The sequence below is a fragment of the Pezoporus occidentalis genome, unplaced genomic scaffold (genome assembly GCF_034315485.1).
Source record: "Pezoporus occidentalis ecotype Australia unplaced genomic scaffold, CSIRO_AGI_Poc_V1 ctg215, whole genome shotgun sequence".
Classification (NCBI taxonomy): Eukaryota; Metazoa; Chordata; class Aves; order Psittaciformes; family Psittacidae; genus Pezoporus; species Pezoporus occidentalis.
Genome location: NW_026914018.1, coordinates 303,937 through 320,797, shown reverse-complemented (window position 1 = coordinate 320,797; position 16,861 = coordinate 303,937). Strand labels below are relative to the sequence as shown.

At 35.8% G+C, this 16,861-nt stretch overlaps 1 protein-coding gene across 4 annotated transcripts in view; it reads left to right on the top strand.

Moving 5' to 3' along the window:
• The window catches only part of DICER1 (dicer 1, ribonuclease III), a 51,706-nt gene extending 35,120 nt beyond the window's left edge, over nucleotides 1-16,586 (top strand). For 3 of the 4 annotated variants that reach the window (XM_062619865.1, XM_062619867.1, XM_062619869.1), the window contains 7 exons: nucleotides 197-980; nucleotides 2,395-2,550; nucleotides 6,785-7,667; nucleotides 9,691-9,959; nucleotides 12,479-12,641; nucleotides 12,731-12,806; nucleotides 13,076-16,586. In XM_062619865.1, the coding sequence (XP_062475849.1) occupies nucleotides 197-980; nucleotides 2,395-2,550; nucleotides 6,785-7,667; nucleotides 9,691-9,959; nucleotides 12,479-12,641; nucleotides 12,731-12,806; nucleotides 13,076-13,241 (2,497 nt within the window). In that variant the 3' untranslated portion in view covers nucleotides 13,242-16,586. Of the gene's footprint in view, nucleotides 1-196; nucleotides 981-2,394; nucleotides 2,551-6,784; nucleotides 7,668-9,690; nucleotides 9,960-12,478; nucleotides 12,642-12,730; nucleotides 12,807-13,075 lie in introns of those variants that run through there. The other variant, XM_062619868.1, reaches the window with a different exon arrangement.
• Nucleotides 16,587-16,861: the final 275 nt, after the last annotated feature.

The following is a 16,861-nucleotide window of genomic DNA, read 5'->3' as shown; positions in this document are numbered from 1 at the left end:
ATACCCTTTGTTTAACTCGCATCGGTTTTCAGTGAAACATAGCTTAAAAGGACTTGATTATGAAAGGTGAAGTTAGATACTGCAGTCACTGTTCTTTTCAGAAGAATCTAACCTTTTTTAAACGTGTGTGCATGGAGAATTTTCTTGTCTTGTGGCAGTATTTTTTTGTTAACAAAATCAGCATGTATCTTTTCAGATACCCTAACTTGGACTTCGGATGGAAAAAGTCTATTGACAGCAAATCCTTCATCTCTATTCCTAACTCCTCTTTAGCAGAGAATGAAAATTACTGTAAGCACAGCACAATTGTAGTCCCTGAAAATGCTGCACATCAAGGTGCTAATAGAACCTCTTCTGCAGAAAACCATGACCAAATGTCTGTGAGTTACAGAGCACTCCTCAATGAGTCACCCATTAAACTCCAAATTGATGTCTCAGCAGAACTTGCAGCAATTAATGGTGTTTCTTATAATAAAAATCTTGCCAATGGCAATTGTGATTTAGTTAACAGAGACTTTTGCCAAGGAAATCAGCTGAATTACTACAGGCAGGAAATACCTGTACAACCAACTACCTCATATCCTGTTCAGAATTTATACAGCAGTGAGAACCAGCCCAAGCCCAGCAATGAATGTACTCTACTGAGTAATAAATACCTTGATGGAAATGCTAACAGATCTACCTCAGATGGATGCCCCAAAATGGCAGTGACCACCAGTACTTCAAAAGCTATTAATCTTTCAAAAGACACAAGAGATTCTGAAACGAACCCTTCCAATGAGTACTCCTCAAAAACTCTTGGTCCTAATCCTGGTCTCATTCTTCAAGCTTTGACTCTTTCAAATGCTAGTGATGGATTTAATCTGGAGCGGCTAGAAATGCTTGGTGATTCATTTTTAAAGCATGCCATCACTACGTACTTGTTTTGCACTTACCCTGATGCTCATGAGGGACGGCTGTCATATATGAGAAGCAAAAAAGTAAGTAGTAACAATCCGGTCATGGTATGTAAAAGGCACATTGTAACCAGCCATACGCGTAAGAATTTTGCTGGAAGATTGAATGGCAGCAGGTTGATTTAATTCCACCCCTTTACCAATTACACGTTGGGTAGTATGCATAAAAGAATGAAAATACTGGACTACGGGATTAATGTTGCCATAACTGTGATTGATTGAAACTGTTTTCTGCAGTTCATTTTGAAATCTAGACCACTTAATTATCAGCCTAAGAAAGGATAGGACTGAATAAGAGTTCTAGGTTAGCAAGGATAATTGATGGACTGAACACTAGAGCAGTTACTGAGTTTCTTTAACGGGAGTGCTTGAATGAAGGGTTGAGTTAGCAGTACAGAGCCTTAGGTTGTAGCTTTATTTGACTGTTCCTTTGTTTCCTCAATAAGTTACTTTCCTTGAAAACTTTTACTGTGATCTTACACAAATGCTAAAAATAAATCAACAGAACCAATAAAAAAATCTTACAGAAGTGTTGCATCAAAACGTTTGAAAGTATTTTAAAGTAAATTTAAACAGTACAGAGTAGGGTTGTCAGTTCTGCTGCTGCCGGTTTTAAATTCCGGAGTAATCAATCATGCGAAAGTGTTCTGGCTTTTTCTTTTCCCCTACATAATGTGATAACTTGAATTAAATGCTGAGGATTTGATTGTCTGTCTCTGATAATAGGTTAATTCTCAGTGATGTATTTTGAGTAGTTTAATCTTGGAAAATAAAGAGGGCTAAATAAATTGCACAGTTCAAGTAAAGGAAGTGATTAAATATTCAAGTTCAAATTTCAAGACTTTAAAAACAAACATGGAAAGTGTATTTAGAATGAGAAATGAAGCTCAGAAGTTGATAGTTACAACATAAAAGGAAATATGTTTGCATGTGAGTGCTTTTTTTTTTTCCCCTCCCTTTTAAAATATTTAAAAGAATTTTAGAGTCTATGAAAACAACATCTGTGTTATGACTTAAGATTTGTTATATGGAACTGTTTCAGCACTTTCTACTGCCAAAGTTTAGGTGAATCTACCCATAATCACAATAATTTTTCATTTCCAAATCTCACCTGAATGTTCATTAATGATGAATAATTAATGACACTCGTACAGGTCATTTTTACTGTTATTTTAAAAGAAGCAATAATTTTATTTTGCAAATAGGATTTAATCTATCAGATTTCTTTAATTAAATTTGACACATCTAATGTGCTTAGCCTTAAAAAAAAATATTAAAATAATCTGTTTTAAGAAAGCTGAAATGCCTTTTGAGGTCTAGATAAAAATGCATGATGGTACAAGATCTGTCTTGACATGTAAACTTGTTTTGCTCCTTTTGCATTTTAACCTAAATATATGTATGTCCAGAGATTTATGAGAATGTGTTTTTCTTGAAGGTCAGCAACTGTAACTTGTATCGCCTTGGAAAAAAGAAAGGACTGCCTAGTCGTATGGTGGTATCAATTTTTGATCCCCCGGTCAATTGGCTTCCTCCTGGTTACATAGTGAACCAGGATAAGAGCAACACTGATAAGTGGGAGAAGGATGAAGTGGTAAGACTTGATTTAACTATGCTGAGGAGTAACTATTCACGTCTGTATTCTCTCACCCCTGCCTCCTTCTAACCCCCAGATATTTTGCTAAAAATGTGGATCTGTATCTTTGTTTCCTTTCTAAAACTTCTCCTTAACTTATGGAAAATTAGAGGAAAACTGATCCAGAATAGAACCTGTAGAAAGGAAATTTACTGAACATCATCCAATAATGAGTGTGTATATTAATGGAAAAGTAGAGAAGAAAAAACGTTTTGTTTGCAGTTAGTGTATTCTCAGGAGTTTTTCTGAAATACATGAGTTCACCTTCATAGAATATATGAAACGGAGTTGGTTTTCATAGTGCTGAGAATGAAGATTGAACCGGCTTGAGAAAATGTTCAGTATTGGTTGCTGTTAGCTTACACCATGGGTATGGCTGAAGGCTACTTTGCATCCAAAATACAATGCTGGGGTAGCCACCCTCACTGTCTAAAGCTTCAAAACGACAAATCTTAATTAGGAGCAGTTCCAATTATTTTCTGACTAAACGCATTGTATGTTTGTAGTAGGAGTGTGTGTGCAAGAAATATCACTGATCACAGCAGTCAGTAATATAATCTTTAAGTGTTTCGAGAATGGTTTGGAGGTCAAGGAAGAAGGTGGAGGTATTTTTTTTTTTCTTTTTCCAAATCTGAAGACCATACTCGATTGTAGAACCACCAGAGGGCACATGGGAGGACTGTTAGTTAGATGTACTGTGCAAATTGTCGTGGTTTAAACCCAGTCAGGTAATTCGTTCGCTCACTTCCCCCCCTTTTCTTGCCCTCCCCCTGCTCTCGGAGGGACGGAGAGGAGAATCGAAAAGAATGCAACTCCCACGGGTTGAGATAAGAACAGTTTAGTAACTAAGGTATAACACAAATCACTACTGCTACCACCAATGATAATAATGATAAAGGAAATAACAAGGGAAGAGAATAAATCATCTCACCACCAGCCAACCGATAACTAGCCCCCCAAGCCCGACCAAGCTCCGACCGATACCTCCTCCAACCCTGCAGTCCCCCAGCCCTTCCGGCTAACTCCCAGTTACATCCTGGGCATGACGTGCTGTGGTATGGAATACCTCTTTGGTCAGTTTGGGTCAGGTGTCCTGTCTCTGCTTCCTCCCGGCTTCCCCTCCTCCCTGGCAGAGCATGAGGCTCACAAAGTCCTTGGCCAAACCAAAACATCGCTTGTTATCAGCTCCGTTCCCGAGCTGAAAGTCAAAACATTGCACTGCACCAGCTACCAAGAAGGGGAAAAATGACTGCTACTGCTGAACCCAGGACACAAATAAATGCTTATTTCAGAATGAACCAACCTGATTACTGTGGTTCTGTGTGTGCCAAGATTTCCATTTCAAAGAGACTTACTGCTGTACCTTTCTAAAAGTAAGTACATTTGGGACAGGAGTTAATCGTTATTTTGTAGAAGCTTTCAGTTCACCATAACATTTTAGTGGCCTCTTTCTCCTTGCTAGTCACTGTTTATTTGTAAATAAAATACACAATTTCAGACCAAAATGCAGACTGTGGTGCAATTAAGTAGTACTGGGGTTTGTGCCAAGTAGATATTTTGCTTTCTTGCATATAATTTTCATTCTCCATCCATGGGCTGATGGACTGTAACTGGGGCTAGAAAATCTCATATTATTATGACAGATTATTAAAAAAACATCCTAGTCAGATGTTGGCATTTTTGTGTTACCAGGCTTTATTAAGGGGAAGGATCTTCCTCTGTTAATTTGATCAGGTAGCTTATTTCAAAAAAGCATGAAAGAAGCACTTACATGTATTTAGCTTGTAAGTGGCCATAGCTAACTCAAAATCAATCAGGTATTCTTTAAGAAAAGGTTTGGTTTTTGAGGATCATCATTGATTAATTTTTTTAAATGCTGTCTGATGAAAGTAATGACCTATCAGACTTGCTTCCTGGCTCCTTCAGCTACTGTTCATTCTCATCACTTAGATTTTTATTACTTTTTTTATACATGAAGCAGTGTGCAAACAATGTTAGGGTAGTTCATGTAGCCATTCTGCTAATTAAAATGAATTTAAGAAAATTGTGAATGAAATTGTAGTAAGAATTAAATTTATCACTTGTTAAATCTTTGTGAAAGCAGGCAGCAATCTGTTTTGAGTCATCTAGCTAGAGATGTGTCAGTGTATTTTTTTCAGTGACAGATATGATAGGTGGTATGTAACAAGAAAAAAATCAGCACTAGCTCTAATTGGGACTGGTTAAATTAGTCTTACTTTGAGCATTATACTGCTACTAGTATCCAAAACAACTATGTAAAATCAAGTGTTGCTATCTCTTTCTGATCAGTTAAATCTATGGAAATCCCAGCTGTGTATATGTGAGATGGGTAATTACAGCAGCAGAAATTCTTTTGGCAAATGTCTAAACTGAATTTCTGTAGCCACTTTTTTCCCCTGCCCCTGCCAGCACTAAATCTCACTAAGCCTCCTCTGTCCTGATGAGGAATGCTGTGATCTGATCCTTAGCTGATTTCAAGTGTTGCCTAGTGCACCTTACAGCTGCCACCCATCCACACATCTAGAGAGTTGTGCATTTGGCCCAGAGGGACAGGTCCCCCATGGTAGCATCTGGTTCACAGATATGTAAGATTAAGTGTCTGAGACCTATAATATGACATACATAGATTGAGGGCAGATATGAGCTGTTTCACTTGATTCAAAATGGTGTTGGCTTTCAGGACCCATTCCAGAAAAGCACTTTGAATCTGATCTTGCTTCTATCAAATTAAGTGGCAGAATTCCCGCTGACATCAGTGATGCTGGTTTGAGTCTGTGAATAGTCTTTTGATGTTAGGAAGACTACTTGTGCATTTAGCTAATACGTTTAAGTGCTCTCCTGGATTGGGGCCATGGCGAATTATACATCATTGTATAGCTTGGGCATATCTGCGTTCAATTTATAATTTACATCAGTCCATACCAGTTTGCTTAATATGAGCAGGGAAAAGACATGAGACATCATTAGTTTTGCTGGTGTGGGTATGTATGTAAGTATTAGAAAATTGGTGACAACTTTATCTTGATAAGTTAAGGCTGTAAGTACAGCCTGAAACAACCCAAAACTTTAAGCCAGTATTTACTTGTTAAGGGATTAATACTATTTGCCTTTGCATCTACTTCATGATTTCATGAATATGTTAATATTCATTTTAAAAACTGCTTTTACATTTTTAGACTTGCCATATTGAAATCCTGGTGATATTAAATGAGTGGAAAACTGGAGAGATAGCATATTTGTTAAAACTGAGAATTATTAACTTGCACTGTGGTTCTTGCAGAAGAAAAGAATTGTTCTATATCTACTATATGATAAGCAGCCAGATCATTTCTTGAGTCCCCAACCTATGCAGTGAAGACAGCCACACACATAAGCATTAGGTTCTTGCCAACTAACTGGTATTAGACTTCCAGTTTTGATCTGCAATAAAAAATCGCCTACACTGATACACTAAACTTACTTTCTACTAGTTTGCCAAGTAGACTGAATTAATTAGCAGCTAACTGTGTTTGAGAACATAGAGAAAGGTATTTTGCTGGTTCAGGTGATTATTATTGAAGAACTAGGGTAAAGAAGTTCTTACAGTTTTTACATGGAATGCATTTTCCAATTATGTGTCCAGAAACTGAGATTATCTTGATTATGACTATAGCAAGTCCTGCAAGTCCCTTAGTATTTGCTGTAGAAGGATGTATAAAGAATCTTCAGAATTGGTTTGGGTCAACGTTTGTATTAGCCTTACTTAGCAGATAGAGGGAAGGATGCACCCAGAAAATGTTCCTTGTACTTCTCCAGATCTGTTAGTATAGAATTCCTTTGTCTGCTTGGTATACAAATGTCTAATGTTTAGTGGATTTAGTTAATCCCAGATGCACCATATTCTAGTATAAGCACAAGTTTCTATGAAATGCTGCATGTTATATGTAGAATATGTGCTATTATAGGTTAGTAATAAAGGGTTTATATTCTAAGACAGTTATTCTGGTCTTAAAATGCTAGTGTAAATTGAGGTTGTATTATGCAGCTGATCAGACAATGTAATTAGAAACATGAAAAAAAAAATCAGTCATATTGTTAGCAGACACTACTCAAATCCCACACTTCTGACAGTTCTGGAATAAAAGTTTCTCATTTCCTTCTTTGGTACCATATTTTTTGTGTTCTTTCATAGACAAAGGAGAACTTGTTGGCTAATGGCAAAATTGATAATTATGAAAATGATGAAGAGGATCAAAACCTAATGTGGAGGTTACCCAAGGAAGAAACAGACTTTGAAGATGATTTTCTGGAGTATGATCAGGAGCATATCAAATTCATTGATAATATGTTAATGGGATCAGGGGCTTTTGTGAAGAAAATTTCTCTCTCTCACTTTTCAACCACTGATTCAAACTATGAATGGAAAGCACCCAAGAAGTCTTCCCTGGGTAATGTTCAATTTTCATCAGATTTTGATGATTTTGACTATAGCTCATGGGATGCTATGTGCTATCTGGATCCTAGCAAAGCTGTTGAAGAGGATGATTTTGTAGTGGGCTTCTGGAATCCATCAGAAGAAAACTGTGGTGTTGATGCGGGAAAACAGTCTATCTCATATGACTTGCATACGGAACAGTGTATTGCTGACAAAAGCATTGCAGACTGCGTGGAAGCCCTGTTGGGCTGCTATCTGACCAGCTGTGGTGAAAGAGCTGCTCAGCTTTTCCTGTGTTCACTGGGGCTGAAGGTGCTCCCTGTAATTAAAAAGACTGATTGGGAAGGCACTTTGTGTGCTAGCAGAGAGAATTGTAGCAGCGAGGAGAAAAATCTTTCATCAGACTCTATTTCTGCTTCTACACCTAATTCAGAGGCTTCTCTGTATAAAGACCTAGAGTATGGTTGTTTGAAGATTCCACCAAGGTGTATGTTTGATCACCCAGATGCTGAAAAAACCCTAAATCACCTTATTTCTGGTTTTGAAAACTTTGAGAAGAAAATAAACTACAGTTTTAAGAACAAGGCTTATCTTCTTCAAGCATTTACTCATGCCTCGTACCATTATAATACCATTACTGGTAAGTAGTCTTAAACGAGTGGGGTTTTTCCCCATATTGTAAATACAGGAGAAGCAGTGTATGATGTGTTCCTGTACATAGTTTTTTTTAGACAACATGTTTCTTTAAAAGACAATAGTCTCTGAATATTAAGTCTTTGAAAATACTGTCTTGCTCTTTATTTCAGGAGGGGGATATGTGTGAAAGCTGTATCTCAGTGATTATTCATATTTTGATTTGAGGTAGATAGAAGACTTACTGAAGTCTTAAGTTTTGGGAAAGAGCAGCATTTTTCATCTTGGCTGTATCACTAGTGTATGTGACTGACATTAGATCCTTATTTAGCTGAAATAAGTTCTTGTAGAACTCTGGAAAATTGCAGTATACTTCTAGAAGTAGCAATCATGTTTTGCAAATATATTTAGCAAATTTGTCCATAATTTAATCCCAAGAATATTGCCCTTTGACCATACTTCTGAAGATTAAAACTAGACTATACAACTTTAATTAGCTGAATAGTCTGTAGGACTATACCACATGGAGACTTCCCTCTGAAGTTGTGAATTAGAAGGCATAGTTTAAGTCTAGGCATTGTATTGAGTATATATTTAAAGTCCAAGTTTGAAGCAATTGACTAAATCAGGCTAAATATTAATTTCAGGCTAACTGCTTAATGTTTCTCTACATGCTCTCACAGAAGATTTTACAGCAGCACAAGTTTGTGTTTCTGTGATCTTCTTGAATAACTTTTGCTTATACCAATTAGCATAGTATTTGTTCATTCTAAAGCTTTAAATATTTTGCTATTATAATATACAATTAAAACCAAACTATGGTAAATTCCAACCCTGTTAGAAGTGAATGGCAAATTCTTGTGCAGTCAGCAGTCTGAATTTTTCCCCAAAGTGAATTGGTTCTTTATACCAAGGAGTAAGAAAGTTCTGATTTAATTAAAGAAGTTGTTTTGACAGTGTTAGTACATCGAAAACAATTCACAATGTACACTGGAATGCTCCTTTAGCTTTTTATTCTAGGTAATACTGTCTATGTATTTACTTTTCACAAATATTTCACAAAACATATAGAAGGTAGATAATCCCTTTACACACATATACATGCATACTAACAGAAACCTTGAGGCATAGTGTCTAGCTGAAATTGTGTTGTTGGGTCCAAAAGTTTTGGTTTCATTTCTGTTTACCACATAAGGCAGCTATGAATTGCTGTTGCTTGTAACTTCTGTTAAGGAGTAGCTAGTAATCAACATCTGGCAGTATCTTAGGTACAGCTGCTATAAAAACAGCTTAGTGCTAGCCATTTCACTCTCATGTTACTTTTGTAGTAATTCTGTCTTCCTTTCTTTCTATCTACCCATCCTTGTTTGCTTTCAAGACTGCTTTTTGCTTTTGTTTATGTTCTAAAAATAGATTTGCATAGCTCTCCATTCCTGTCCCCTGCCAATTTTCCAAACAGCCAATGCTTGACAATTTTAGTTTCCAGTTTAAAAGACCCATTCTTAATGGGAATCTTAGTTCAATGGTTTTTGAGAAATCTAAGCGTGTGGTGAATTAGATGAAAAATCTGAGATTGTATGTTCCTCCTGCTTTTGTTGCATTGTTTTCTTATGGATTTTTTGAGGTTTAACTGTTACCATTTTCAGATCAGCTTGCTAGTGGAATCCCTTAATTTTACTTTTTTTGATCTTTCTTGGTGCAGCGGTAAAGATTTTGAGTAAAAGCATTAATTGATTATAAACACAAATGGTTTGCTAGCCTGGCAAGTTAATATTTAGTTAAAAAATGTCTATTATTAGATGTAATATCTGTTTTTTTCTGATTTTTTTTTAAAAAAGAATTCAATAACTAATCTCTCTGAACACAAAGATACCTGTTTTTAAAAAACAGATTGTCTCCTCTGAGAATTGGCTAGTTTGTGGAATTTAAATGGCAGTGTGCCAGACCTCTTATCCAGAATGGCCTGGAAAGAATGTGTGTGTTAAACTTAATTGTGGTGTTGTACATTCTTTTATTTCCAATGCTTTAAGATTGTTACCAGCGCTTAGAATTCCTGGGAGATGCAATTCTGGACTACCTCATAACCAAGCACCTTTATGAAGACCCACGGCAACACTCTCCAGGAGTTCTTACTGACCTGCGATCTGCTCTAGTCAATAATACCATTTTTGCATCATTAGCTGTTAAGTATGACTACCACAAGTACTTCAAAGCTGTCTCTCCTGAACTATTTCATGTTATTGATGACTTTGTGCAGTTTCAAATGGAAAAGAATGAAATGCAAGGAATGGATTCTGAGGTTAGTGGAAGTAGAAGAAATGTGTTCAGTATCTGATTTGAAACATGCTACTGGATTTCATAGTGATGGACATTTTTGTAATACTTTTTAATACATTTTTGTATTACATTTTGTAATACTTTAGTTTTATGCACACAGCAACCAAAGAAGCAGGCTCCCAGTAACAAAGCATACAATATGCAAATTAAAATACAATCTTTAGAAAGTATAAAGAACTTTCATAAAATAATTAAATTGAAAACAGTTTGCCTCTAGATTTTTGTGACCTTTGATTTCAGTCACTGTTTCACTTTTGTGTTATTGTTAGAACAGTATGCGGGCAGGGGGGGAGCAGGACCACTTAGCCTGGAAGCTACTACTACATCATAAAATCATGACAAAGAGTTAATGAGTTAATACTGACTTAGTATAGGATATCCATGAAACATTATGAGCAATACTACCTTTGGACTATGTGGAGATTATTTAATGTAGCACACTGACAGAGGTTTCCACCATTTTTCTTTTGAATATTTCTGCTGGAGCAGGTGTTACTGCGCCGTGCTCAGGTATGTGTGACATGCTCCTGAGGGCTTTATATCTGCTAACCAGGGAAACATTGCATGCATCTTTCAAATAAACCACTTGAAAGATAGTTTAACTGAAGACCTGCAAGCACAGATGCTATCTGTGCTATGCAGGAAGAAACCTAATGATAGTGAACATCTATTTGCTGGAGATCCATTAGTCTAAAACTAATTCATTTAGATAAGCTGCTCAGAAAATGTATGAGAGCAGGGGTCTTGTGAGTCAAATTCTAATCAGGGTCCTGGAAGAGATGGACTTTCTCATTATCCTTTCTTTAGAAGTGTTATCCAATGCATAACCCTCATAGTTTGTCTTCTGAAAAACTCTGACCAATCTCTTGGAAAGTATTCTATCAGAGAATACTCCAGCACTCAACAAACATGTTATCTTCGTCTTTAGTAATTTCTTCTTTTTGCTACACAACTTAGAAGCTTGGCAGTCAAAATACTTCTGTTACAAACATGTTTTTACAGCCCTTGCACTGTGTTGCAGAGTGAAATCTGTATGAGTGAAAAGGCTAAAAACTTATTTGAAGACCTCAGAGTAGTGATTTCTAAGTTCGTTCAGTTTTTTGCTGGTATGCAAAAAGATTGCCTAGAAACTTCCTCCGAAGTTGCAACCAAATTGTGTGATAGCTGTTTCAAATAAAATTCTTGTTTCGCTGTCCCTATGCCTGCTCCCTATCTTGGTCTGGCACTGAATTACTGAAACTCTTATTTCATCAGAGTTAATGAAGAGTCTTTGTTTCTGCAGTTCATGCCAGCTAGGCTGGTTTCCATGTGTGTCTCCACATCATCTGCTTTGCTTTTTTCAGATACCACTCGTGAAACATCTGTTGTCCCTTGCTTTATAGCTCTTAATTTCTCTCTCCTGTTATTTCAGTATAACTCAAAAGTGCTTAAGTTTGCACTTGGTATGAAATACACTATTCAGAAGAGTTGAACTTGGTTTTTAACATCAAAATTCCTGTTTGGAGTGTTTACACATCAGCTCTGATTTCTTGTTTGATTTATTTTGGGTAGAAATACTGGGTTGTACTGGTTCATGAAGTATTTTGGTGGCTCTTAAGAGGACTGACATTGGCCCCTACCTTGGGGTTTAAACCCAACGGAGTCAGAAGGTAGTTGCTGGGAGAAAAGACGAACTTACTTCCTTTTAGGCAGAGGAGTGTTATGGTCAAAAATTTCTCTTTCAGATCACTTTGTTTGGACTTAGGTGAATGTATATTGTATGTATTTGATGTATTTCTGGTAAAGGATTAGATTAACTCAAGGTCTTTAAAACATAGGCTGAAAGTTTAGCTTTAATAATGAGACTGTGCTATTGTCTGAAGATAGTAGCATAGAAGAAAACACTGCCTGCTACCTTTAAAAGATAGCTAAATGTGCCTGCTAGCTATCTCATGTTGCTGGTTATCACTTATTAATGGCTCAGTTTACTGGTACTTGTTTCATGCTTGTCTTCTGGGGTAAATGAGATAAGGAAAAGTACACCCAACTTTCATCCAGAGATTTTGAAGCTTTCATACAGATTTTTGAAGCTACTTCTAGGAGATGCCTAATGTGTGAAATCTTCCTTTATTATGCATAGCTTTCTAGTATTAACTGATTGAGCCAAGTCTGTTTCTTATTGGAAAAAACAGACCCATGGTAAAATCCTACAGAATTACATGAGGAATTCACAAAGCACATGAGGTCTCTGTACAGAATGGTGCTTGGAATTTTTTTTATTTTTGCATTTGAAAAATGACGTATCCAGCAGCTTAGTTTTGTTGGGAAATAAAAGAACAATTTCACTGTGGAAAATTGTCAGTGAAAAGCTTAAAGGAAGCAGCACGGGGTAGCGTGAAAGAGAGCTTACATTTCTGAAGATCTTTTTATTTTAAAATATGCAATTGTTTCTCTCTTCCTCCTTTCTTCCTGCATCCCCCTGCTTTTTTTAATTGCTAACAGCTCAGAAGATCTGAAGAAGATGAAGAAAAAGAGGAAGATATTGAAGTACCAAAGGCCATGGGGGATATATTTGAGTCTCTTGCTGGTGCCATTTATATGGATAGCGGAATGTCTTTGGAAATGGTGTGGCAAGTGTACTATCCAATGATGAGGCCATTAATAGGTATTGTCTGCTTTCAGAAAATAATAATTAAGTGCCATCTGCTATGAAGAGAAGAAAGCTAATTTTTTTTTTTTTCCCCTTCCAAATAGAGAAATTTTCTGCTAATGTGCCCCGTTCTCCAGTGCGAGAGCTGCTGGAGATGGAGCCAGAGACGGCCAAATTTAGGTGAGAATATGCTTCCTTTGGTACACACTGCCATAAAATATTTTTAAGCTGTGCTTCATAAATGTCCAAAATTAATTTCTTTTGCACTAAGTAGCTAGCATGATCATTGTGTTCACTGATTTTATTGCTTTTTATTGCATAACTTTGAGAAAAGTAACAATTTCTGTTTAACTATACTGCTTTAACTTCTGTAGAAAAGAGAATGTAGGTCTCTTTATTTCACATTAACTTACGTAAGGACTAAGTAATTTTTGCGTATATTTTTGCAGTCCTGCAGAAAGAACTTACGATGGAAAGGTCAGAGTAACAGTGGAAGTTGTAGGAAAGGGAAAGTTTAAAGGTGTTGGCAGAAGCTACAGGATTGCCAAATCTGCAGCTGCGAGAAGAGCACTACGAAGCCTCAAAGCAAATCAACCTCAGGTCCCAAACAGCTGAGACTCCTCTTAAAAAAAAATGGTGGGAAAAAACACAAATAAAGAAAATTTTTAAAAATGTTGATGTTGAGAGGAACAAATTGGAAGACAGAATTTAAAGTTTGTTTGATAACAGAATAGATAACAAAACATTTAACGTGTATAAAATTTTGGAACTAACTGTAGTTATAGTTTTTTGCGCAAACACAATCTTGTCTTCTTTCCTCACTTCTGCTTTGTTTAATCACGAGAGTGCTTTAATGATGACATTTAGCAAGTGTTCAGAATAATTGTTGTCAGGTCTTTATGGTTTACTTTTATTGTCAGTACAGCTTTGCTTAGTGTTAGAAGGCCAGGGAGCTTATGCCTAATGCAGTTGCTAGATTTATATATAGTGATCTTGAAATTCTTCAGTCTGTGCACTAGTGCCAGTCATAAAGCAGTTGATAAACTGTGCTGGATGATTGGGTATAAGAAAGAATAAGTGTGCCAGTATTCTCTCTCTTGTTTTTCTTTTTTTGTTTTTCTTTTTTTTTTTTTTTATCTCTTCATGTCATCTTTTTACATTAAGATGGCATTCCCGATCATTATTGCACTTATTTGTTAGGGACAGATTCTAATTGAAAAGGCTGGCATACTAGTAGAATGAAACTTCCGTTTCATTATGCCACACAGTCTTGCATAAAAAAAGGTTCTTGCCTTAAAAATAAATAAACCCTCATTAATAATCTTTTAATTTCTGATCTTTTTTTGGAACAAGCTGTTTTACATTCCCTTAATTTTATTATGCATTTTACAATGATACAGCTCTATATTTACAGTACAACTCATTACTATAGCTGTGACTTATTACGGGATTATAATAGAAATTGTATTCATATATATGTAATTAGGTTGTTTTTAACAATTCTGAGGAGGTGGTTAGTTGAAAGTTGTTGTTTTTTTGTTTTTTTTTTATACCATAAACAAGTATGGTCTTTGGTTAAAATTCCAATTTTACACAAACATACAAGCTAGATAGTTCCAGTACTGGAAACAGTAATGAATAATTGCACAGTACAAACTGTCACTCTAACAAAATAACCTTTGACATATCACACCTTAAATATGCTGCAGATTTTATAGTCAATTGGTTACGTATTTAACAAACAGAGCACCTTTACACTTAAAGATATTTCCACATAAATTTCTTACTGTACTTTTCAGAGTTGCATGCATATTTCGCCTACCAAAGCTGTGCTGTTAAATAACATGAAAGTTGATGTTTGAGATACAACTGCCGTACTTTTGATACATCTGTGATTTAGGTCCTTAATTTAGAGAAACTAGCTCATTGGTGTTTTGGTCTGCTGGGGGCAGGGGGTGGAAATCATACTTTTATTTTTTAAGCTTTGCCTCTACTTCTTTAATTAGATCTTTGTAGGCACTCTTTACTTAAATACCTCAGTTCTTTTTTTTTCTTCTCTTTTCTTTTCTTTCCTTTTTTTTTTTTTTTGCATGCGTTTTTCTGTTTTGGTGCTATGTTTATATATTATGCTTGAAATTTTAATTTTTTGCACTGTAACTATAATACCTCTTAATTTACCTTTTAAAAAAAGCTGTGGGTCTCGTATTCCCACCAGTATCAATAGAGGTTTGCTGCAATTTTGCCCTGTTAATTATGCTTGAAGTTTGAGAAAGCAGAGCAAGGTGTTTTAACGTTTTCCAGCACAATAGTTTGAAGTTGATGCTGTGTCCTATGTATTAAATTACAGATAAATACTGTATTTCCTGCTTTTAAACCCTTTTCCTTTCCTCACAAATGCACACTAAAACAAAACGAAAACTGTCAGCTCTTGCTTTCTTAACAAAAGAAAATAAATGCCTTAGTGACAAGGGATAGACATTAAGCTTTTCTGAAATACAGTTTTCAAGAGTTCATGTTTTCTATCTGAGTCATTTTTCATTCTGCAAAAAGGACCATTCTTATGTTTGAAAGCAGCATTGTTATAGTAGTGAGAACAAGAATTAAAATACTAGCTTATAAAAAATTCTAGCATTTGTTTGGTACTTCAGTCATGAAAATGTAACAGGGAAATACAAGACCTGCAAGTCTTGATGTATATAAAACAAGTGTAAATGAGATGGAATAGTAAAAACACACAGTCTGAATTTTCAAAGGTAAATTGTTTTAACTGTTTTGTTTTGTTTTGTTTTGCTTTTAAAGGTCACTGGTTTAAGTTACAGCTCTTTTTTCATGGTAAGAGTGAAGTTTTCTAGCAAAAATACATGATTATTAATGTTAACAGTTCTGTATTTCTGGCCAGACATCAATCGGCAGATGAAATCAGACCATCTAGAAAGTCTTAAGTAGTTTTAACTGCGTTATGAAAAACTAAAGTTTAAGTTAGTCTTTGAATGCCTAAAATTTCTTACTGATTATTACAAGGTTATAGATTCTCAGGGGTTTTAGGTAATTGCTAGCAGTAAAGTGCTACAGAGTGTCTTGATGCAAAGAAAATTAACTGAACTTGTTCTGTGTTTCAGAATAGTTTAATGATTGCTTTGTTACTAGATAAAGCCTATGAATTGGAAATCTGAAATGTGTAGTGGCTGACTATAAAGTAGTTTCTGCTGCTGATGCGTTTTTAAATGTGTTTTAAATGCCGTAATTTTTTCCAGTGTGACCTCATTGAAATATTTTTTTATCCTTTGAGATAGAAAATTCTTAGTAGTTTCCATGTTACACATCTGTGTGTTTTACCCTACAGTTGATAAGATTTTGATATTGGACATTGTATGCTATTAAAGACCTAAATCTGATCATTTGAAGGTTGGGATAGAAATCACTTGACATGCTATAAGCACAAGTGTAAGTGGACTGTCGTAACCCATCTTCAAAAGCAACCACACAGGCTTGTCATGAATAGCATGGGGGTTAGTTGGCATGAACCTTGTTTGGTTTGGTTTGTTTTTTTTTAATCTAAGTCCTGTTATACTGTACTTTAAACAGTCCTCCTAACTATGCTGCGTTTTTATTTTTATGGCTTTTTTTTTTTGCGTTCTGTTCATGTAGCACAAATAAGCATTGCACTTGGTACCATGCTTTACCTCATTTCAAGGAAAAAATGCTTAACAGAGAGGAAAAATGTGATTTGGCCTTGCTGCTGTTTTGATTTACTGAATTTGAAAAAGATAATTATAATGCCTGCAATGTGTCATTTACTTGCACAACTGAGGTCATTTGTAATGTCTGTGGCATTTTTACTGTATGTGGGAAAATACAACAATGATGTGCAACAACTCTTGATTGTATTTTGAAGCTGTTGTCTTTCTGCTACATCATTTTACTGTTATGTGAAGTAATTAAAATTAGAATGACCTCTGACACTCCAGTAATTATATCTGAACAAACCAACATATAATGCATATAATGTAGTTTTTGCGAGTAGATGGCCCCTAGTGATTTGGTCAACTTCAACTAAATCTCTGCTCAGTCTGAATCTTGAGTGCGCAGTAGTGACTTCTAAAGTGTTTGTTGAGCTTGATGCTGCTAAAAGTCCATACAGAAAAAAAAACTACTATTTTTAAGTCTCATTGTACGATAGTAAGTTGTGACTGCAGAGTAAAGAACTTGGACAAGAACCAGTTTCCATGCTGGGG